Source organism: Lynx rufus, unplaced genomic scaffold (genome assembly GCF_022079265.1).
Source record: "Lynx rufus isolate CCGP_SWC_20201006 ecotype Redwood Valley unplaced genomic scaffold, mLynRuf1.p SCAF_2, whole genome shotgun sequence".
Taxonomy (NCBI): domain Eukaryota; kingdom Metazoa; phylum Chordata; class Mammalia; order Carnivora; family Felidae; genus Lynx; species Lynx rufus.
Window position 1 is genome coordinate 147,315,886 of NW_025814834.1, and position 22,566 is coordinate 147,338,451.

Here is a 22,566-nt window from a genome sequence, read left to right on the forward strand (position 1 = left end):
TTTTAAATAAAAAAAATAAATTTGCATTAGTGTTTCCTAAAGGAAATATTCAGGTTTAATTTAATATGTTTAAGCTATATTTTAAAATTAAGGAATATTCACTTTCAAATTCTTGCTTTAGCATCTCTTATAAGCCATCAGAGACCACCTTCTTACCTAATTTAGAATTTTTAATTAATTCAATTATTATTATTACTATTATTTTTAGAGACCGTGTGAGCAGGGGAGAAGGGCAGAGGGGGAGAGAGAATCTCAAGTAGGCTCCATGCTCAGCACGGAGCCCAGCATGGGGCTTGATCCCACAACCCTGGGATCCTGACCTGAGCTAAAATCAAGAGGCAAGATGCTCAACTGACTGAGCTACCCAGGCATCCCTAGAATTTTTAATGTAGATGTTACTTTAAGCATCAGAGAATTACTAACTTTACTCAGTTTACACAGCTACCCTTTGAGTGACACTGATGCTTTGAGTACTTAGGTAATTAGCTGAAGATTCCACATCTAGTAAGTGACAGAGTGGTTCAAATCCAGGTCTGTAGGACTTAGCAGGCCTGTTTCTGTTAAAGCAGCGTGCTGGGCAGGGAGAGTTAAAGAAGTATCAGATGCTGTAAGCAAGCTCTGGAGCAACTCTGGCTAGCACATGAAAGGGAGAAGGGTGCATTAATACAACATAGCATGGTAAAAGCTCTATTACAGATCTTCCAAGTTTGGTAAGAACACAAAGGAAGGAAGCAGTGATTTCCTGGGGAAATTACTGTTGAATTTACATTGAAACATGACCATTAAGCATGAGTAAAGGTTTATGGAGGGAAGGTCATTCCAAGTGGAGGGAAAAAGAAACATGTGTCTTAGGATAGAGGCCTGAAAGTACTGGTATGTGAATGACTCAAATTATTGTGACTAAGGTTAGGATGCATCTTCCATGAGAGCTGCGGGTCTCTAGCTTAGATGCTGCTGCAAACCTGCCTGTATTTGAGGAAAAGCAAGATGTATTGACATACTCAGGGATGGAATTTACAATGCATTTTGCATTTTCCTTTACAAATGATTTTCCAAATGGTAATTATACTCTCGACTTGTACAGTTTTGTGTTTGTTTTTTAAGGGCCTAAACGTCGTGAGTAAAGTACGCTTTTATGGGCTGGTCTGGGAAATTAACCATGATGTGGGTTGTTTCTAAGGGATAATTCATTTTGAGTTCTTACTCAGTTTACATTTGGGGAAAATAAACTGTGATTTAGAGACTGGCTATAGTATTAATGGTATTTCTTTTTAAAGTATCTGTTGATCAGACTTCTCTTGAAAATTATCTTTAATCCAGGCTTTCTGATAAGAATGTTTAGTAACACTAAACCAAAAATCAGGATTCTTTGAAATATCATAAGAAGGAATGGTTAGAAAGGGGTAAATGACTGAAGAAGGTGTGAAAGCTAAAGATGCATTTCAGTTTCAGCATTAGATTTAACAAATGTAATGTGTTGACTTAAACAATTTTCCACAGTACCTTAGTATTTTTTTAATTTAAAAACTCCCAATTTGGGGGGGCGCCTGGGTGGCTCAGTCAGTTAAGCGTCCGCCTTCAGCTCAGGTCATGATCTCACAGTTTGTGAGTTCAAGCCCCTCGTCGGGCTCTGTGCTGACAGCTCAGAGCCTGGAGCCTGCTTCAGATTCTGTCTCCTCTCTCTGCCCCTCCCCCACTTGTTCGTGTTCTCTCTGTCTCTCTCTCTCTCTCTCAAAAATAAATAAATGTAAAACTTTCTGAGGGTTGAAAAAAAATTTTTTAACTCCAATTTGGGGTGCATGGGTGGCTCCCTTGGTTAAGTGTCTGGTTTTGGCTCAGCTCATGATCTCACAGTTTGTGAGGGGTTTGAGCCCCGTGTCGGGCTCAGTGCTGACAGCTCAGAGCCTGGAGTCTGCTTCAGATTCTGTGTTTCCCTCTCTCTCTGCCCCTCCCCTCCTCACACTCTGTCTCTCTCTCTGTCTCTCTCTCTCTCCAAAATAAATAAATATGAAAAAAAATAATTAAAAAAAAACTCCATGCTTAGGGTTTGTCCACCTTGAGTACTGCATTTTGATTATTGAACTTTTAGAGTTGGCATGTTTTGAAAAATTTTGTAGTTCCAGACCAAATGGTTTTAGATAAATCTAGCCTATGTCCACAAGTAACTTGCAGACTATTGTTCTAAGACTCCTACTTCTGAATTTTCTACTGGTTGTATACCAAAATGCTTAAGTAAGATCATTTTCCAGAAAGATGGCAGAAAGAATTGAAATTTGGGGTGATTCTAATACTCTTTTTTAAAATACCTTTATTAATTGAAGTTTACAATAAGAAACAAAAACGTTTTGAATCTAGGTCAGGCCTAGAAAATCAGACTCTCCAATATTGGCTTCCTGGCTGTTTTTAGTATGTTGCAGTATTCCCCTGCAGTGTTTAGACTGCTACTATGAGCCATTCTAGGTTTTTCTCTTGTTTTGCTTTTTGTTTTGTTTTGTTTTGTTTTAAATTTTAGAGTGCGTGAGTGGGGGATAGAGGGAAAAGGAGCCCTAAGCAGACTCCATGGTCAGTGCAGAGCCTGATTAGGGGCTCGATCCCACAACCCTGGGATCATGGCCTGAGCTGAAATCAACCAACTGAGCCACCTAGGTGCCCCAAGCCATTCTGGTTTTAATGTTGTACTACAAAATACCTCTGGTTGGATTTGTAGTTTATAACTTGCTTGGTTAGGAGCTTATATATCTGTCTTTGTGTACTGTTTCCTTTAGAGTATAAGGCAAAGTATACTGGTTCTACTGGACATTCTTTCTCCTCTCCTTTCTCTCATAGCTAACCCATTATTCCTTGTAGTAATAGAGGCCACTGATCGTCCCACTCTTTCTTTAGTAATAGAATCCCTATGTTTTAACTGAGCATGTTGCTGCCCAACTGGACTGTATTTCCCAGCTTCCCTTGTAGCCAGGTATGACCATGTGATCTAACCAGTGGATTGTACATAAAACAGCTATGTACAACTCTAGATCCTGCCATAAGGAAGTGCCTCCTCTTTCTCCTTTCCACTGGCTAGAATGCAGACATGATAAAGGGAACCACCAACAGCCATATGAGGCTGGAAAATGCTCATCATGATGAAGCTGGCTTATTAAAAAGATAGGAGAAGCCTGGGTCACACTAGTCTATGACTATTAACTATGGACTGTTAATGTGAGAAAATTATAGCCTGTTTTAAGTCACTATTATTTTTGCTTTAATTACAAACCTGCCTGTATCCTTCCTAATAAATTTATTTGTAGAGTCATACTGGGAATTTATTTTATTTGGGTCATATCTTAACTGCTAGGGACTGTGGGTACGCAGAGAGACTGAGAATTACTGGTAGTGGTGGATTGGAAGGTTTTCCAACATGACCACCACCACTGGACATGGATTGATAGTTCTTTAGTACAGGAGTACAGGATGAATAGGCACAAAAGTCCACATGGAGCTTCTAAAGACAGATTATTACAATGAAGAGGAGCAGTGATCCAGTGGACTGAACAAAATTCTCCTGATGTAGCTCGCTAGAAGGAAGTTATGGAAAATAAATGATTTTTTGTGATCGGTGAAATAAAGTTTCCATAATATTTCTATTAAATATTGTCAGAGGGGTGCCTGGATGGCTCAGTCGGTTGAGCACCTGACTCTGAATTTCAGCTCAGGTCATGATCTCATGGTTTGTGGGATTGAGCCCCCGTGTTGGGCTCCGCACTGACAGGGCGGAGCCTGCTTGGGATTCTCTCTCCCTCTCTCTCTGCCCCTCCCTTGCACGTGCGTGCTTGCTCGCTCGCTCTCTCTCATAAATAAGTTTTTAAAAATGTCAGAAAGAAATAAGATAGCACAAGGAAACAAACACAATAAAACTGTTTGAGATAGTGATTAGCTGACAACATTCTAGGAAATTGGATCAGTAAAGCAGAGAAGAAACCTGAGACTATAAAGAGTGAATGAGAAAGTGGTAAACACAAGATAGCCATTATGGTTCTACTTGAAGATCCAGGTGAATATTGTAAAGTATTAAAGGTACAATAGAAGAAAACGTTACATTGTACCGGAAGACCCTTAGGGTTGCAAGTCAAGAATCCACACACCAGTGGGGAATGTATCTTTTAAACATTTAAAAAATGTTATTAGTCAAGACTTGCAAATAACCAGCCAGTAAAATTAACTCTGATTCCTTGGTTTGTTGTGTGGCAGAAAAAGGAAGTCCTAGAGCAATCTTTTTTTTTTTTATGAATTTATACATAAATCCCACAAAATACAGTGCTTGATTCTATTTGCTAATTGTCATGTGGAAGAACATTGATGATTATTTGCTAATAATTCTGGTTCTTCTCTTCTGAGCTACATGGTACATTTATGTTTCCATCCCCTCCAGAGTTAAGCATCACTCCTTGACTGGCTTTGGCCAAGGACATGTGAGTGGAAATGTTACTATTGGAAAGTATATATAAGTCAGTGCATAACTTAATACATATCCTTCCCCCTAGCATGTCTCAAGTGGCAGGAATTCTATCATCTTGAATAAGGATGGCATAGAAAGCTGTCCTACCCCTATATAGACATGTGGTATGAATAAGAAAAAAATCTTCATTTTAAGCCACTAACCTTCTGAAATTACTTATTACTCCAGAGTAACTTAATTTATCTTAACACATAAGTACTAGAAGAATAATAACCCACAAACAACTATGGCTCGCTTTTATAATGTAAAAAGATAGTACGTAAGAAATGCTATGGTTTGCTAAGATGACAGACATTTAATGAACTCAACACATTCTTAATAATATAAGACACTCTGCATTGGAGTAGAATGGTGTTTTAATAGATGACTATTTCAGTTCACCTGTTACTTTTCTGCATAATGTTGAAATATTGGAGACATTTCTGTTTTAAATCAAAGGCATTGTTTTGAGAGTTCTGACAAGTGCTTTAGATATAATATAGAAATGGGAGTTAAACATTGGAAGGGGAACAAGTTCTTTGCCACTGATGAGATTCTATATCTAGAATATTCAGATCAAATTTTAAAAATTAATAGTCTATTAAAAGTGGCTGAATATAAGCATATAAAATATTACAGCAATTACTAGTTAGAAAATGAGATTTTTAACAGAAAAAAATTAGATCTAGTCATAAATGTGACATACATATAATCTAAAAGATGAGTTTGAGAAAGAGTATATATATTCCCTTGTCCAAGAAGATTGTTATTCACAAAATCATGGATAGGTTTGGTGTGACTTAATTCAAAATCAACAGTGTTATGGTGGGAGCGAATTTTTATTTTTAATTTATTGAGGTCTAATTGCATGCAGTAAAATGCACAGATCCCAGATACACAGTTTGCATTTTGACATCTTGACACTGCATATACTGGTATAATCACACTAATCAAGGTGTTTAGACCATTTCCTTCCATTCTCAGAAGTTCCCATATGTTTCTTTCTAATCTGTTACCTCTGCCCCCCACCCCCAGCCCAGTAGCAACCACTGTACTGATTTCTATTTTCAGAGATTATTTTGCCTGTTTTTGGACTTCCTATAAAAATTTTTTATTTATTTATTTGTTTTGAAAGAGACAGAGACAGCATGTGAGCAGGGGAGGGGCAAAAAGACAGAAAAAAATCCCAAGCAGGCTCCCCCTACATGGGGCTCAAACTCATGAAACTACAAGATCATAACTCGAGCAGAAACTAAGAGTCAGACGCTTAACCAGCTTAGCCACCCTGGCGCCCCTGAACTTCCTATAACTAGAATTATATAGTAGTTTTTTTATTTTTTATTTTTTATTATTTTTTTTAGTAATTGACTTTTTTTCGGGCTCAGCATATAGTTTTTGAATGCATTTACATCACTGCATGTATCAGTAGTTTATTTGTGGAGGGATATCCCATTGTATACATTTTCCTGTTAACACACATTTGGGTTGTTTCCAGTTTTTAGCTAATATGAGTAATGCTGCTGTGAAGATTCTTGTATGAGACTTTCTGTCTCGTGCTCATTTTACAAAAATTAGTGTTTGGTTGAGAACGTAACTGGTAAAAATTTCTATGTTTTTCCTGTTTGTGGAACATTAAAGGATATGGGAGGTTGTGTGTGTGTGTGTGTGTGTGTGTGTGTGTGTGTGTGTGTGTGTGTATTGGCAGGCTTCTTTGCTGAAGGTTGATTATACACTTACCCTTGAAAAGACTGTATTGCAGTTTCCTTCCAGAGCATCTTTTAAAATGCTGCCTCATTTAGGTTTCTTCAAATGAAAATCCTTTATGCACTCTGATTTTTCTGAATGGTCTGCCCTATTTTGTTACTCGTGCACTTAATCTGGTGCTCTAGTTATAGTTTCATGATGTGCTATTTGAGTTATTTTGGAAATTTTATTTCTTATAAATGCTATGTTTTGAGCAGTAAAATATAAAAAGAGGGAATGTCTCTTAGCACAAATCACAGATTGTTGAATGAGTCATGTAGATTGTTCCCACGTATGTGGAAAAATTACATCACTACCCGGTTCTGGCTTTTCTATTTATAATGTCCTAGGCCAACTCCCGCCACCCCCCTTTTTTCCCTAATCCATCTTGTCTTTCTAAAGGCAGTGCAAAGCAACCAATAAAAGAGACTCTTGGTAGGTTTTTGGGGGGCCAAAAGGAAAATGGTATGAAATAAAGTATTAGCCAAGATGTTTCATCTTTAGATTTCTAGAGAGACTTAAAAAGATGTGAGCATACCTACCTGCCTTTTCATATACCATGTTCTCTTCATTCATTCATTAAACAAATTAATGATGACATTTGAGTTTTTATTTGAACTTAGATTTTTGCAAGTAACTCCAGATATGAAGGCCATAGTTTTTTGTTATGTGCATGTTTGTGTATTTTTGTTTTTTGACTAGGAAGTTAGATACACTTTTTTTTCTTGAAAACATAGTGTGTGGAGACATCATAGTATCCCTTTAATTGTCAGATGCTATTAAAGGGGCTGACCTGTTTAAACAATCTTGTTTTGGTGTTTATGATGTGGATTTGGTGAACAGAGCTTTTCATGGAACAGGCACAATATGATCTAATTTTAATTTAAGGAAAAAACATACACATGAATTAAAAAGGCAGAAAGTATATATACCAAAATATTTACAGTGGCTTTCCCTAGTGTTGAGAATACAGGTAGTTTTGTTTTGCATACACACAAACACACACACACACACACACACACACACACACACACACACACATTTGTAAGCAGGCATTATTATAATTCTGTTATGAACAGGAAGAAAAATCAGTCTTTTTATTTATTTATTTATTTTTTTAATTTTTTTTTCAACGTTTATTTATTTTTGGGACAGAGAGAGACAGAGCATGAACGGGGGAGGGGCAGAGAGAGAGGGAGACACAGAATCGGAAACAGGCTCCAGGCTCTGAGCCATCAGCCCAGAGCCTGACGCGGGGCTCGAACTCACGGACCGCGAGATCGTGACCTGGCTGAAGTCGGACGCTTAACCGACTGTGCCACCCAGGCGCCCCGAAAATCAGTCTTTTTAAATTGGTCTCTGAGATACAGGCCTTGTTTAGTTAGTATTGCAGTGAGACTTCAGTCCATTATTACAGGTTTTGTTACTTTCAGGTAAGTTTTTAAAATCTTAATTTATATAATTAGAATTGCTTCCCAAGTTTAGTGATGTTTATTTTTTTGAGAGGGAAGCAGAAAAATCCATCATGACAGTCCCATCCATTTAACCTTCTTTTTCTCTTATTTTGGGCCACCTGCTCAATCTCTCATCTCCTGAAGTTGCCTTATAAACTGATCTGCCTGCTTCTGCTTTCCTTGGCCATTCTTACTACATACGGGTAGGGCAGATGGGGACCCTGCCTCTCATCTCAGTTCCCTTGTAACAGGAAATAGTCCAAGTGATATCTGGTTACTCCCAAGTGTTTTGAGTGTTCAAAGAAATATAAATTATTCCAGAACCATCAGGAATGATTCTGTTGCACATTTACCTCCTTCCTTAAATAAAGCAGTAAGATTAGATTAAGATTACTATACTTGGTTCATAAGCATTTTAATTAATGTACTACATAGACAGTAGTTCAGAGGATTTAGCAGAGTTTACGTTAAGTTCCTTCCTTCTTTTCTCTTTGCTGTCCTTCTGGTCATATACCTGTAGCGGAGCACTCTGCTACTTTTAAAGTCTCAAAAGGAGGGAGATGTCAGAAGATGTGTCAAACTATTTTCATTTTCCTAGTAGTAGATAGCTAATATCAGGCACTCACCTTGAACTTTTTAATCACTTTACATGCATGTGCTGTACCTGTTTTGGCTTATTTAATCTTTATGATCTTTAGACTGTGAGGTTATTAGGGAACTTAGAAATGCCATGAGAAATGCCACGATTTGTCCAAGGCTAAGTGGCAAATGGTACAGTCCGTGCTCGTAACCATTATATTAATTGACTGTCACCAGAAGCTCTTTTAATTGCTGAGTTAACTAATTTCTGCCATTTCTTTCTCCTTTCTCTTTAGGCAACAATGAAAATGGTCTGGTTCCTGCTCTCAGTTTTGTCACACTTTGGTGGAAAAGCTCATGTTTTACAAATCCAGTATAGAACAGTCTTTGGGATCAGTTGCACATTTCCGTTCTAGTTGTGTCATCTTACACAAATTTTATTTCTAAAGTGGCAGTAAAAGTGGTACCTACCTTTATCAGGCTGGGAGGATTAAAAGAGAACATTTACACAGTGACTAGCGTGGGCAGCTGTTCAGTGGTAATAACTCTTGTCGCTGTGGAGATGTTACGAGCTACTGAGCATTCCCCCCAAAGCAGTGATCAACCAGATCTGTTCATATTTAGTTTCCTAGCGTGACCTATTTTACCACTGGCCCTTTGCTTAAAAAGAAAATACCTACCTGGCTTTCTTCTCACTAATTCTAGGCTTAACATTTTACTCTGTATAAATTATTTGGCCAGAAATATTTTTTTCATCTAGTAGTTACTAAAACATAAGTTTCAGCTTAGTTCTTTGCAAAACATGAAAGCTTAGTAACTTTTTATATGAAACTGTGTGCAATAATACAGTTGTGAAAAGTGCTTTCTGGTTTTTTCTATGTCCCTTGCAAATTTTGGTTTTGAATCACATTTATCTTTGTATCACATATGAATAGCTTTATTTTGCTGTGTGTGTTTATTTTGACTAATACTTTTTTCTTCCAAAAGTTAGAATATGACTAATCAAAGCATAATGTCTAAAAAGGGTTATTATTGGCCTGGCATCATAGTTAAAGGAACGCTTTAGGACAGATGTCTGAGACCTGATACTTAAGCTGGAGCCTGGATGTCCATGTTGAGATTTCCTAGGAATAAAAGCGCCTGAGTTGGGCATTAAAGAGTGTTCAGTAGATCCTATTTAGACTTGTGCTTGTATTTTTAGGTGACCGAGTTATTGACGTGGGGTCTGAATGGAGAACTTTCAGCAATGATAAAGCAACAAAAGATCCATCTCGAGTTGGAGACTCTCAGAATCCTCTACTGAGTGATGGAGATTTGTCAACCATGATTGGCAAGGTAATAAATCCGCTCAACAGGAAGTAGCAAGTATGGACTGACCAAAGACCTGGGGGTTTGGAAACTTTGCAAAAGTATCAGTCACTGCCCCGTGAGGAATCTTGACCTGAGAATGAGATTTACCAGTCACACTGTTGTGGAATGATTGTTCCCTTACACATATCTTCCACACAGATCAAAATTACAGTCTTTATATCTTAGGCTCTTGTTTTCATGAAGCACATTTTGCCCAAAAATTGAGTGTAGAATGATCTTTATGAGATCTTATTGATATGTTCCTTGAATATTATAAATGTCTTTTCTTTCCCCCCCACATTACCTAAGATAATTGTAGGTCAGCATAGCCTGTTTTCTAATATTGGTGAATTTATGACCTACCTAAATGATGTATAAAGCTTCACATTCCTCATCAGTGAAGTGAGAATAAGAGTACTTCATAGAAACATTGAGGGTTACATGGGAACGTATTGTAAAGTGTTTATAACAACATGTAGTGTGTATTCAGTAAATGGTAGCTGCTGCTATTAGATAAGGCAGTAGTGTAATCTGTCTGGCAACCTGGCTCTTTTTTGCTCTTTTACCTGAATTGGAAGTAGCGGGGGCAATATTCAAGGAAACTAATCAAGTGATGCTGTTTCAGAACTTCATCTACACCACTGCATAGTCTATTTTTAAGAAAGTGTTCTGAAAAGGCAAGTTATTAATTATTTTTTCATGCTCTATAAAGTACATATAAAATTTGAAAAGTGGTGTAGGCTTTGAAAAAAGCTGATAGTATCTTAAGTAGGTGATTTCTGCATTTGCTTTAGCCTTACAGGCTGAGTAAAAAGCATACTGAGGACATTTTAAAATCTAAGATCGCAACTAATGGACACTGTAACTTCTTTTAGTGTTTGTTTTTTAATAGGAAATACATGACTCATACACAAATGTAAAAAGAACACAGTAAATTTTCTCTTGACCCCCAAACTCAGTTCCCACCACAACCCTCTTTCCCTGTCAAAAACAGGATAACCACTATCACTAGTTTTCTCCTGTATCCTTTGACCGTTGTTTGTGCCTACACTGCAGAAATTCTTAAGATGCTACATTTGTCATATACTGATTTTCTGTATGTATTTGGGAATATTTCTGGACATTCTGTCCTTTTCTCTGTCCTGGCCTAGTCAGTCACATGTCACACCACACTGTGTTAATATCTAGTAGTATTAGTTTTCCCTCGTTGCTCTTCTTTCTTAGCGTTTTCTTCACTAGTCTTTTCCATTTAAAGGTTAGGATCACTTTGTTAAAAAAAAAAGTTGGTATTTTCAGTGAGGTTTTGGTTAGACTTATTTGCAAGTTGACTTAGGGAAAGTAGACTTCTTCCTGTCCAGAAACATAGTATGCTTTTCCACTTCCTTAAGTCATGTGTGTCCTTCAGAGGATGTTTTCTTCATAAGGGTCTTGAATGTTTAAGTTGATTCCTAGATATTTATCTTTTTTGTTGTTTTGTATTGGCGCTTTTGTTTTTCATTGTGTTCTGTTTGGTTATACACATGAAGGCTATTGATTTCTATTCATTTTGACCTTGCCCCTAGTGAATTCTATTATTTTTAGCAGTTTTACAGTGATTTTTGAGTGTTCTAAGTATACAAAAAGACTATCTGCAAATCGTTTACCACTTCCTTCTCAAATTAGTACTTCTAATTTTTCTCTTGCCTAATTTTAAAATAATTACACCAGTATAGTTAATATAATTTTTGTCTAATTACATTATGTAATTATAATTACATTATACTGGCTAGTTTTCCTAGTAGGATACCTTAGAGATGCTGCGGGTTTGGTTCCAGACCACCACAGTAACACAAATATTCCAATAAAGAGAGTCAAATGCCTTTTTGTAGCTTCCCAGTACGTATAAAAGTCATACTTATGCTGTACTGTAGTCTATTAAGTATGCAGTAGCATTATGTAAAAAAAAAAAAAAATGCATATACCTTAATTTAAAAATACTGTATTGCTAATAACCATAATATGAGCTTTCAGCAAGTTACCACCTTATTGCTGGTACAGGGTCTTGCCTCGATGTTGATGGTTTCTGAAGGGTAGGTGACTGAAATTTTTTTAAAAGTTTATTTATTGATTTTGAGAAAACACGCATGTGCATGTGTGAGCAGGGGAGGGGTAGAGAGGGAGAGAGTGAGAATCTCAAGTAGGCTCTGTGCTGTCAGTACAGAACCCAATGTGAGGCTTGATCCCATGACCGTGAGTGAGATCATGACCTGAGCAGAAATAAAAGAGTCAGACATTTAACGGAGCCACCCAGATGTCCTGGCAATTTCTTAAAATGAGACAGTAATGAAGTTTGCTCTGTCAATTGACTATTCCTTTTCACAAGTGATTTCTCTGTAGCTTGTGATGCTGTTTGATAGTGTTTTACCCACAGTAGAACTTCTCTGAAAATTGGGAGTCCGTCCTCTCAAACCCTGCAGCTGCTTTATCAACTAAGTTTATGGAAGTCCTAGATGGCATCTTCTTCCAATAGAAGGCTGTAAATCTGTTTGGTGTAGCCGTCTTCATGAATTCTCTTAGCTGGATCTTCTGGATAACTTGCTGCAGCTTCTACATCACCTGCTGCTTCACCTTGCACTTTCTGTACTATAGACAGCTTCTTCTCCTTAAACCTCATGAACCAACCTCTGCTAGCTTCCAAATTTCTCCTGCAGCATCCTCACCTCTCTCCGCCTTTATAGAAAGGAATAGAGTTAGGGCCTTGCTCTGGATTAGGCTTTGGCTTAAGGGATTGTTGTGGCTGGTTTGACTTTCTGTGCAGACCTCTAAAACTTTCTCCACATTAGCAATACGGCTGTTGCGTTTTCTTATCATTGGTGTGTTCACTGGAGTAGCACTTTTAATTTTCTTCAAGAACTTTCCCTTTGCATTCACAACTTGGCTGTTTGGCACAAGAGGCCTGTCGTTTGGCCTGTCTCAGCTTTTGACATGCCTTCCTCACTACGCTTAACATTTCTAGCTTTTGATTTAAAACGAGAAACATGGACTATTCCTTTGACTTGAACACGGAGAGGCCATTATGGGGTTATTAATTAGCCTGATTTCAGTATTGTGTCTCAGGGAATAGGGAGGCCTGAGGAGAGGGAGAAAGGTGGGGGGACCAGCTGCTCAGTGGCGCAGTGAGAACATGCAGATTTATTAAGTTTCCCGTCTTAGAAGTGTGCAGTTTGTGGAGTCCCAAAACAATTACGAGAGTAACATCAAAGATCACTGCACAGATCACCATAATGAATAAGTTTGAAATATTGCAAGAATGTGACATAGAGATCTGGAATCAGCAAATGCTGTTGGAAAAATGGTGCCAACAGACTTGATCAATGTAGGGTTGCTACAAACCTTCAATTTGTTAACAACAACCACCACCACCACCCCAACAACAAAATACGGTCTCTGCTAAATGCGGTAAAGTGAAGCACAGTAAAACAGAGCATGCCTTTTTTCTCCATTAATCATTGTTCTGGCCTAAGCCTGGGGGAGTGATTTTCTAATAAGCACCACTCACTCATTTGTAGTATTTTGCGAGTTCTTTTCGAAAAATGGCTTTTGAATTTTGTTTGCCTGCCTTTATAGCACCTTTGGAGAAGATCCTTCAATTTTTCTCCTTAGGTCTGTTAATGTGACAGTTTGTGTTATTGGCTTCTCTCACAGATACTCATTTAAACCATCTTGACCTGGTATTTGTTCTACTAAGGAATAGGGAGGAGGCACAGGGTAGATTTCTTGGGCATATGGAGTCAGATCATGTAAGTTATGTTTTCTTAGAAATGTCTGTTCATTCTTTGAAAACCTTTTTGCATAAAGTTATAAAACTTTGTTTTACAGGGTACAGGAGCTGCAAGTTTTGATGAATTTGGCAATTCTAAGTACCAAAATCGGAGAACAATGAGTAGTTCTGATCGGGCAATGATGAATGCTTTCAAAGAAATCACTACTATGGCAGACAGAATCAACCTCCCTCGAAATATAGTTGTAAGTTCCTGTCTGTCTCCTTTAAGCCATTCTGGCATTGACTTAGCATAATTTAATGAACATATGAAATTTTGATATTGCAACTAATTAAATGGCCTAGAGTTAATTAAACTTCGTTTCTTTGCTTTAAAGGATCGAACAAATAATTTATTCAAGCAAGTGTATGAACAGAAGAGCCTGAAGGGAAGAGCTAATGATGCCATAGCTTCCGCTTGTCTCTATATTGCCTGTAGACAAGAAGGGGTTCCTAGGACATTTAAAGGTAAGTTTTTAGTTGCGGAGATAAAAATGTTTTCTATGTTAAAGTAACAGACCGAAGTCAAGGAGCTTTGACACTACGTAGCTGAGTCATGTCTTCCTGGTTACCTCCAGTAATCCATCTTTGTATCATTTCCAGATGCCTCCTTATTTTGTTCCTTGACAGAAGATCTTAGCCATGTTCTTTTCCAGCTGTTTTAGTCATTCTAGTCCACGTAAGCTCCGTGTTCTTTGCTCGTGAGATCTTCTGACTGACTTCATCTTGTGGGCTTTGAGGCCTGGCTTCATAGGCCAGAGTAAGCCTTTGTTACCAAGCGTGTACCCTTGATGCATGGAAAACCATTTCCACTCCTAGCACAGGTCTCTACAGGTGAGGGAATCAGGCCTTAGAAAACATTCTCGAGTTTTACAATTTGCACTTTTACACTTAAGCTGGAGGCTTTGGGAGAACTCGTATTTTTGTCCAGTTTGCAGTCACGAATACATGACAGCCTGTTGGCTGTGACGCTCACACTGACTTGCCCTCCAGAGTTCGTTTTAGCTTAAGATTTTCATTACCTTTCATTCATCAGTGAGTACTTTATGATGCGGCAGTGGCTTTTATAAAACGAAGGCTTTTGGTCTGAAAGTGTTTGGTAGTTTAGTATTTAGAATAACAGGGTCGAATATTTGATCTCATGTTATTATGCCTATAATCCCAGGGGTTGCATGTACATGTGACATTGGGTAGCTTGAGAAGTACTCTTTAGCTTTGAGGTTTTTTTTTTTATTTCCGTGATAGACATACTTCTTATAACAGATTAATACATAAATATCAACAAAGTTTGGATTAGTAGAAGAAACTTAACTTGTTTGAATTGAAATTTCAGAGAAGTTAATATTTTGAGATATTAAGAACCTACATTTAACTTGTTTGAAAGACTTCTTTACAGCTAAAGTAAAAATGGTATGTTATATACCATGCATGTGTATATATATACACCATCTATACTATATATGAGTTTTGGGTGGACAGTATTATACATTTGACCCTTGAACAACACGAATTTGAACTGTGTACATCCACTTATACACTGATTTTTTTTTTATATAGTACTGTAGTTGCTCTTATAATATCCTTAATATTTTCTTTAGCTTACTTTATTATAAAAACAGTCTATAATACGTACACGAAATCAATGTTGACTGTTATCGATAAGGCTTCCTGTCGATAATACACTATTGGTAGTTAAGTTTTGGGGGAATAAAGAGTTCTCTCTGGAGCTGTGACTGTGCTGGGGGTTGGCACCCCCTAACCCGAGTTGTTCAGGGGTCAGCTGTAATTTGACGTCTGTAATCACTATGAAGTAATCACTAAAAGTCTAGTTACCATCCATCATCAGACAGTTGCCTCCCTTCACTTGTTTTGTCTACTGCCCAAGTCCTTTCTCCTCTGGTAATCACCAGTGTGCTGTCTGTATCCATGAGTTTTTGTTTCATTTGTCTGTTTGTTTTGGTTTTTTTGGATTCCACTTAGAAGGGAAATCATTTGTCTTTCTCGGGCTCATTTCACTTAGCATAATACCCCCTAGATCCATCCATGTTGTTGCAAATGACAAGATTTCATTCTTTTTTTATGGCTGAGTAGTATCCATCGTGTTTATATAGCACCTCTTCATCCATCTCTCCACTGATGGACATTTGGATAGTTTCCATTTCTTGCCTTTTGTAAATAATGTTGCATTGAACATAGGGGTGCATATATCTTTTTGAATCAGTGTCTTAGTATTCTTTGTATGAATACCCAGAAGTGGAATAGCTGGATCATACGGTTTTTCTGTTCTTAGTGTTTTGAGGGGCTCCATAGTGGCACCAATTTACATTCCCACCAACAGTGCATGAGGGTTTCCTTTCCCCCACATCTTCTCCCCTAAGACTTGCTATTTCTTGTCTTTTTGAAAATAGCCATTCTGACCAGCAAGTGCTGATATCTCATCGTGGTTTTGATTTGCATTTTCCTATGATTAGTGATGTCGAGCATCTTTTCACATGCCTGTTGGCCATCCGCATGTTGTCTTTGGAAAAGTATCTATTCAGATCCCCTGCCCATTTTTTAATCAGGCCATTTACAGCATAATTGCATTTTTGCAAATAGAATATATTTTATAATCAGAAATGATTTTTTAGTGAACCATATGACTAATGTGGATTTAAATTTTTTTTTTTTTTTTTCAGAAATATGTGCCGTGTCACGAATTTCTAAGAAAGAAATCGGTCGATGCTTTAAACTTATTTTGAAAGCTCTAGAAACCAGTGTGGATTTGATTACAACCGGGGACTTCATGTCCAGGTTTTGTTCCAACCTTTGTCTTCCTAAACAAGTACAGATGGCAGCTACACACATAGCCCGTAAAGCTGTGGAATTGGACTTGGTTCCTGGAAGGAGCCCGATATCTGTGGCGGCGGCAGCCATTTACATGGCCTCACAGGCCTCCGCTGAGAAGAGGACCCAAAAAGGTAGGATTCTTTCTCAGGAAGGGCAGTGATGAAACTGAAGTTTTAGTGTGTCATTGTATTTCCATTTTAGGTACAAAGCAGGTAAATATCCCAAACCCACATTTAAGAGGTAGTTTCTTAGAGTCAAAACTGACAAGCAAAATACTAGATTTTCTTAAGTGGCTTATAAACAAAAATATTTGTGGATACACATACATACTCTGTGTATGACATGCTTTGTTCCTATTCACTTTAAGTATTGAGTTTGTCCATTTTTCATTTCTAGAAGTTGTTTTTGTCCCACCTAAACATTATTTTGAATAGTTCTTTTTTCCCCTCAAAACTTAACCAAAATTTTTTATATCTTGAGAGGTGGGGGCCATGCCTGTTTCCTGCTCTCCGGTGTGGCCCACACAGCTCGGCACATGGGAAATTTGTGCTGATCGGCAGCTGTAACATTCCTCGAAGCCTCTTCTCTTTCTCCTTTCATATGTTACTCACTTTCTTAATGAAGATCCTGATAGAAGTAGTTCAGCCTTCTAAAGCCAGTTTTGAGTTTACTGTCATAGGGGAACTTTCAAACAGAAGTCCTAAGTGAATTTCTTTACAAGCATGTATTCATCAATTACTTGTCTGATCCTCAAAAAGATGCATAAACAGAAAAGGAGCAGTCAGTTCAAAATTGAAAAGGTAGCGAAATTCCTTGCTGCGATGACTGTACTACCCTACTCAGAACAGCCTTTCACCTCAGCTTAGGCCGTATGTTTCTATATTAATAAAAGTAATACATCATATAGAAGAATGATTAGAAGGAAGCCAACCATTGGTTATCCGTTCCTTTTGGCCTCCAGTCATATTTTTTAAGGAAATTTTGAGTCTTCTGGTAAAATTGAGAATTTGAAGCGAAGCAGATTGTCCTTACCTTTATTCCTACTTGTAAAGTTTGTTCTAATCAACACAGAAATATTGATCTTGGCACTTTGTGCTGCTTGTGTTTTACATGAAGTTCTTTGTTTTTAAGGCCCCTTTCTTCCCTTCCCAGTGGCCGGTTGGCGTTCACTGGTATCTGTGTCTAGAGGATAAGAAACTTAAAATTAGCTCGTTGCACAGTGATGGCAGGCATCCACACTGAAAACTCGTAAAACCTTATGATTTGAACTGTGGAAAGGTTACGGTAAAATGAGTTTGTTTTAAAGCCTGTCTTTTAAAACTCCATTTTGTTTAAGTATTTATAACCCAATACTTGTCAAGTGGCAGTCCTCTGGGACTTTTTAATAAAAAGGAAGAAAGATGACAATGACTTTGAAGGGTAAACGTGGATCTACTGTACACTAGAAATACTCGTGAGCTCCCTGTGCTCAGTGTTCTGTGTTTGCAAGAGTGGAAGCTTCCCATTGTGCTGGAACGTACAGCTGTATCAAGTAGCTGTGTACTATCTGAGGTACGAAGTAGACAGAAGAGGTTGTGGAACCATTTCTAGTACGATTCCCTTTTAGCTTGAACCTTTTAACCAGAGAACCTCTTAACAGAATTAACTAGAAGTTAATTAGAAGAGGAACTTTTAAAAATAGCAATGATGAAGTGAGTTTCCTCATAAGAGTGTATTCATGGGTTACTCCTGGGATCCTCAGAAAGACTTCCTGTCTTTCTAGATACTAGATCCTATGGCTAGTATAATAGTTACCACTCATGGTGCTGTGCCCTGGGCATTGTTCCAATGTTTTACATCTAGTGAATCTTTTCCTACTACTGTGACAGCCCTTTGAGGTAATAAGGGCTCCTACCTCATTATTGTTACTAACTGTAGCCCTCCATTCTGCCTCTTCGTATGGACTTCCATCGTCAGGTTTTAAAAATCAACATTTCTCGTTTTCTCACTGTGGCTTTTATATTACCGTATCTCACAAACTGGAGTGCACGTAGTGGAAGGGAGATAGGATGGAAGTTATCCTTAATATGTTGATTTCCGTCTTTTAGAAATTGGAGATATTGCTGGTGTCGCTGATGTTACAATCAGACAGTCCTACAGGCTGATCTATCCTCGAGCTCCAGATCTGTTTCCTACAGACTTCAAATTTGACACCCCTGTGGACAAACTACCACAGCTGTAAATCGAGGCAGCTGATGTCAAACTCCTGTGAACACTGAACTCGGCCTGTTGTACATAGCCTATACCAAGTGCTGGATTGAGCCTTTCTTTAATAAGGAAAAACAAAAGACATGGTACGCATTCCAGGGCTAAATATTAATTGCTTGGCATTCTGTATGTATATACTAGTGAAACATATTTAATGATTTAAATTTCTTATTGAATTTGCTTTCTTTTGTAGCAACCTAGGAAACTGTATTTTGGAAGATATTTGAAATTATGTAATTCTTGAATAAAACGTTTTTCAAAACTAAAGTTTTTGTTATAATTACATGTTACATGTAATTTATAATATAATTACAAATAATGCATATCATTGCAGCTAATAAAGCTGATAGAGGCTCTTGTTTTGTTTTTTTCCATTTATAGATTTAGGTGTTTTTTTGTATAACAAAGAGGTTTGGGGAACCACTTTTGACATCAAGAACATCGGGGTGCCTGTGTGAATTATTAACTGTACATATAGAACAGTAAGAAGTGAACTGGACCTTGAAAGGCACTGGCTTGAGAGATATAAAAACATTCCTGTGTTTTTCCTCAGTGAGCTTATGGAGCAGAGAAGATGAAATCTGTTGGCCTACCAACATCAATTTTTGGATGTTACCATTTCGTAACTATTCTTACTGATATAAAGAATATTTAAAATGGAGGTTATTGGGCCTCGGAATGTCTGGTAATTTTTCTAGTAAGCACGCCCCCTGTAGGTGATTGGGATGTGAAGGTGTTCATTGTAAGCAAAGACCAATAAAATGTTGCCCTTTTACCAACTAGTTTACAAGGGGACTTGAATCCATGTTAGACACACACCACTGTAGACCGCACTGCCTCAGAGCAGGTGTAAGGTTCTGACACGTAACGAGCTTAGCACTGGGTTAGAAGTACGTCTCCTGTTGCAGCCTAGTAGGGGGGTTCAGACTCTAGTCCAAAAAGGGGCTTGCGCCTCTAGAGGATCAGACCTTCTCTCGTTTCTGTTGGCCACGGAATGGGGATGACTGCTGGGCCAGGAAGACAAATGCTGTTTCTCCCTTGCACAAAATCTGTGACACGCAAACGGCACTACTCAAAGCCGGGGGAGAACACCAGAGAAGTAAACGCAAGAACACTCACCAAATATAGGATCGCAAGGCTCGTGAGGACTCCAGGCAGAACTCATCCCACCCAGCACGAAACTCAGGACAAGAAATCTTAGGTCAGTGTCTCCCTCGGCACCCCCGTCTTTGGTCCCCAGCACCGCACCTCTCCATTTTTCCAAGTACAGACTGAGAGCAGGGGTCCTCCCCTCTGTTCTCCCCAGTTTCTAGCGACTGACCACAAAACTTCCCATCCACTGAAGACTTTTCACTGCAAGCTGCAACCAGTTAACTAGATCTTAAAATAGTCATTTTTGCTATGATCATAAGTTGGAACATTTGGAAAATGCGTAACGATAGCACCCAGAAGCCACTTAGGAGTGAGCACCGGTATTTTGGTATTTTTTTCTTTCCTGCTGTTGTGCTGTGTTTTATTTTTAAAACATAGTTGGCAGTTCAGGTATACTAATATGATTAGTATTTTCATTTTACTGGCTACAAAAATGTATTTGATAACTAGAAAAATGGAGATAAGCATAAAGGGGATTAAAAAACCTAGCCCCTACCAGTCCACCGTGTCAACATTTTGGTCTATTTTTTGTGTTCTATACATTGAAAGAGCTTAGATCAGTAGAACTGATTTTAAAGATTAATCTGGGGGCAGAAGGTTTATTTGGGGGATGTAATTTATATTCTGGTAGATAACCTCTGAAAATAAAATTCTGGTTTTAAAAAACTCTCTCTATGCCACCCAGATGGTTTGATCAATTTAACTCAATTGCAGATACTGAAAGAAGTACCTCATCAAGAGCTAAAGTAGCAGGGTCACTTGTTCTTTCCTCTTACCCCAGGCCTCAGAGCATGTGTGTCCTTGATAGGGACAGCTGTGTTTGGAAGTGATGCATTGTTAATGACCCTGTTTAGGAGTCATTTCATCTGACCACTAGAACATTTTCACTTAGGGAAGGGGGGCAATCCACAGCAATGCCACGTTTTGGCCTCTGGCCCCTCTAGCGTTCTCTCTAGCTCAATGGGACTTACTCCTTATTTGTCCATCTGCTTCAAGGCTGTTATAAATAGAGGTTTAAAATCCACTCGAGATGTGGGGTGTTCAGTTGTAACTTACTTGATTGCTTAGTACGGCAAAATTAGTAATACTTAGAAATTCAAAAAAATCATGGCCAGGTCTTTGTAACCAGCAAAAGGAGTCTGACCCATATTCTAAACCAGGGATTGTGCATGGTTTTGACTTCCCTCATGAGGTGTGAAAAACTCCCCATACACAGCACAAAACCCACCTTGTTGAGAGCTGATCACACCAAGAAGTTGAAGCCAGCTTCTGTGTGGGCTACATTTTGGCCAGTTACGGATATTCCCCATGCAAGGCAATTTCTGTGAAGATAAAGTGGGTCCATCTTAATGCTGTCATCTTTAAACAGTTGAAACCTTGGTTAAGGTGGTCCATTCCATTCCCAGTATTTAACGTTTATTTATTTTTGGGACAGAGAGAGACAGAGCATGAACGGGGGAGGGGCAGAGAGAGAAGGAGACACAGAATCGGAAACAGGCTCCAGGCTCTGAGCCATCAGCCCAGAGCCCGACGCGGGGCTCGAACTCACAGACCGCGAGATCGTGACCTGGCTGAAGTCGGACGCTTAACCGACTGCGCCACCCAGGCGCCCCACCATTCCCAGTATTTAAAGCAAGGACTCACTACAGTCCACTTTGACAATCTCTACTATGACTACAAGTTCGAGGGTTTGATAAGTTTCATGGAATCTGGGGCGCCTGGGTGGCTCAGTCGGTTAAGCGACAGACTGTTGATTTTGGCTCAGGTCATGATTTCATGCTTCATGGGATCGGGCCTTGTTTCTGGCTCTGCACTGACAGTGCAGAGCCTTGCTTGGGATTCTCTCTCTCTCTCTGCCCCTCCCCATGCTTTTTCTCTCTCAAATGAACATTAAAAAAAAAAACGTTTCATGGAATCTGAGTTTGAGCACTCTGGTCCAATCTCATTTTGTAGATTAGACTGGAGAAATCAAAAGATGTGTCCAAGTTTACTATTAGGAAAGAGGACAGACTCAGGTCCCTTGATCACTCAATCTAGTGCTGGTTTCTATTAAACTATACTATTGGGTTTTATTTCACAGGAGGATGCCTCAGGACTGACTTTAGTTGTAACTTTCAAATACAATTCGGTTCAGTTATGAAATTAACAAAATTATTCAATGCAATACTCGTATCTGGCTTTTTGGGAAAGCTCTTCAGAGTGAGTTTCTGAATTATTTTCGAATCAGCTCAGGTGGCAAGGAGTTAATAGCTAGAGATCACTCCAGCTCTTTCTCCAAACTAAATGCTTCTTAAACTAGATGCCTCTTGATAGTAAGCCTTTGTGTTCAAACCAACAAACGTACTTTACCCATGGTTGTCTTTGGTTTCTGAGCTAATTTAATATCACAGGTGCAAGATTTACTTTAATTATCAAGATGAACAGCTGAGGGGGTCAGCCTATTACCCATCTGGTCGTAATCCAGCCAGGAGGCCTCTCTATGCCCCATGCCAATATTTCCAATTGTCAGTGGCCCTGACTTTTCCTGTTGCTGTAGTTTTAATCTCATCTGCCAATTGTGGAACTACTGACAGATTCCCCAGTCCCCTAAACACCTCCCTCACTCTCCCCCTCCTGGATATTTCCACATACACACTCGTTTCATCAGGATCTCAAGACTTCAAGGTGTCACTACAAAAGTACCATTCAGCTGATCTCTAGGCCACAGAGGCCCAGTGTCTGGCACAAGCATAAACCTCCATTCATAACCTTCACTGGCATTTCTCTAGTCAAGGGGACTTTTAACCGCCATCCCGGGAGACTGCAACTCTTGCTTAAGGAAAGAGGAAAGGAGGTGGGCTCACCTGGGTGACTCAGTAGGTTGAGCATCTGACTTCGGCTCAGGTCACGATCTCAGTTTGTGGGTTTGAGCCCCACGTCGGGCTCGGTGCTGAGCG

The 22,566-nt window shown here is 38.8% G+C and overlaps 1 protein-coding gene and 1 long non-coding RNA gene across 2 annotated transcripts in view; one reads left to right on the forward strand and one right to left on the reverse strand.

Moving 5' to 3' along the window:
- GTF2B (general transcription factor IIB) overlaps positions 1–18,745 on the forward strand; it is a 33,162-nt gene extending 14,417 nt beyond the window's left edge. The window contains exons 3-7 of the mRNA XM_047086068.1: positions 9,455–9,588; positions 13,462–13,608; positions 13,741–13,870; positions 16,081–16,362; positions 18,319–18,745. Coding sequence (XP_046942024.1) covers positions 9,455–9,588; positions 13,462–13,608; positions 13,741–13,870; positions 16,081–16,362; positions 18,319–18,452 — 827 coding nt within the window. The 3' untranslated portion in view covers positions 18,453–18,745. The remainder of the gene's footprint in view (positions 1–9,454; positions 9,589–13,461; positions 13,609–13,740; positions 13,871–16,080; positions 16,363–18,318) is intronic.
- LOC124516631 (uncharacterized) lies at positions 16,389–22,516 on the reverse strand. The gene is made up of 3 exons (XR_006963077.1): positions 22,474–22,516; positions 20,859–20,952; positions 16,389–17,413 (listed from the first exon to the last, which is right to left on the reverse strand). It is a non-coding gene; the product is annotated as an uncharacterized LOC124516631 (long non-coding RNA).
- Positions 22,517–22,566: the final 50 nt, after the last annotated feature.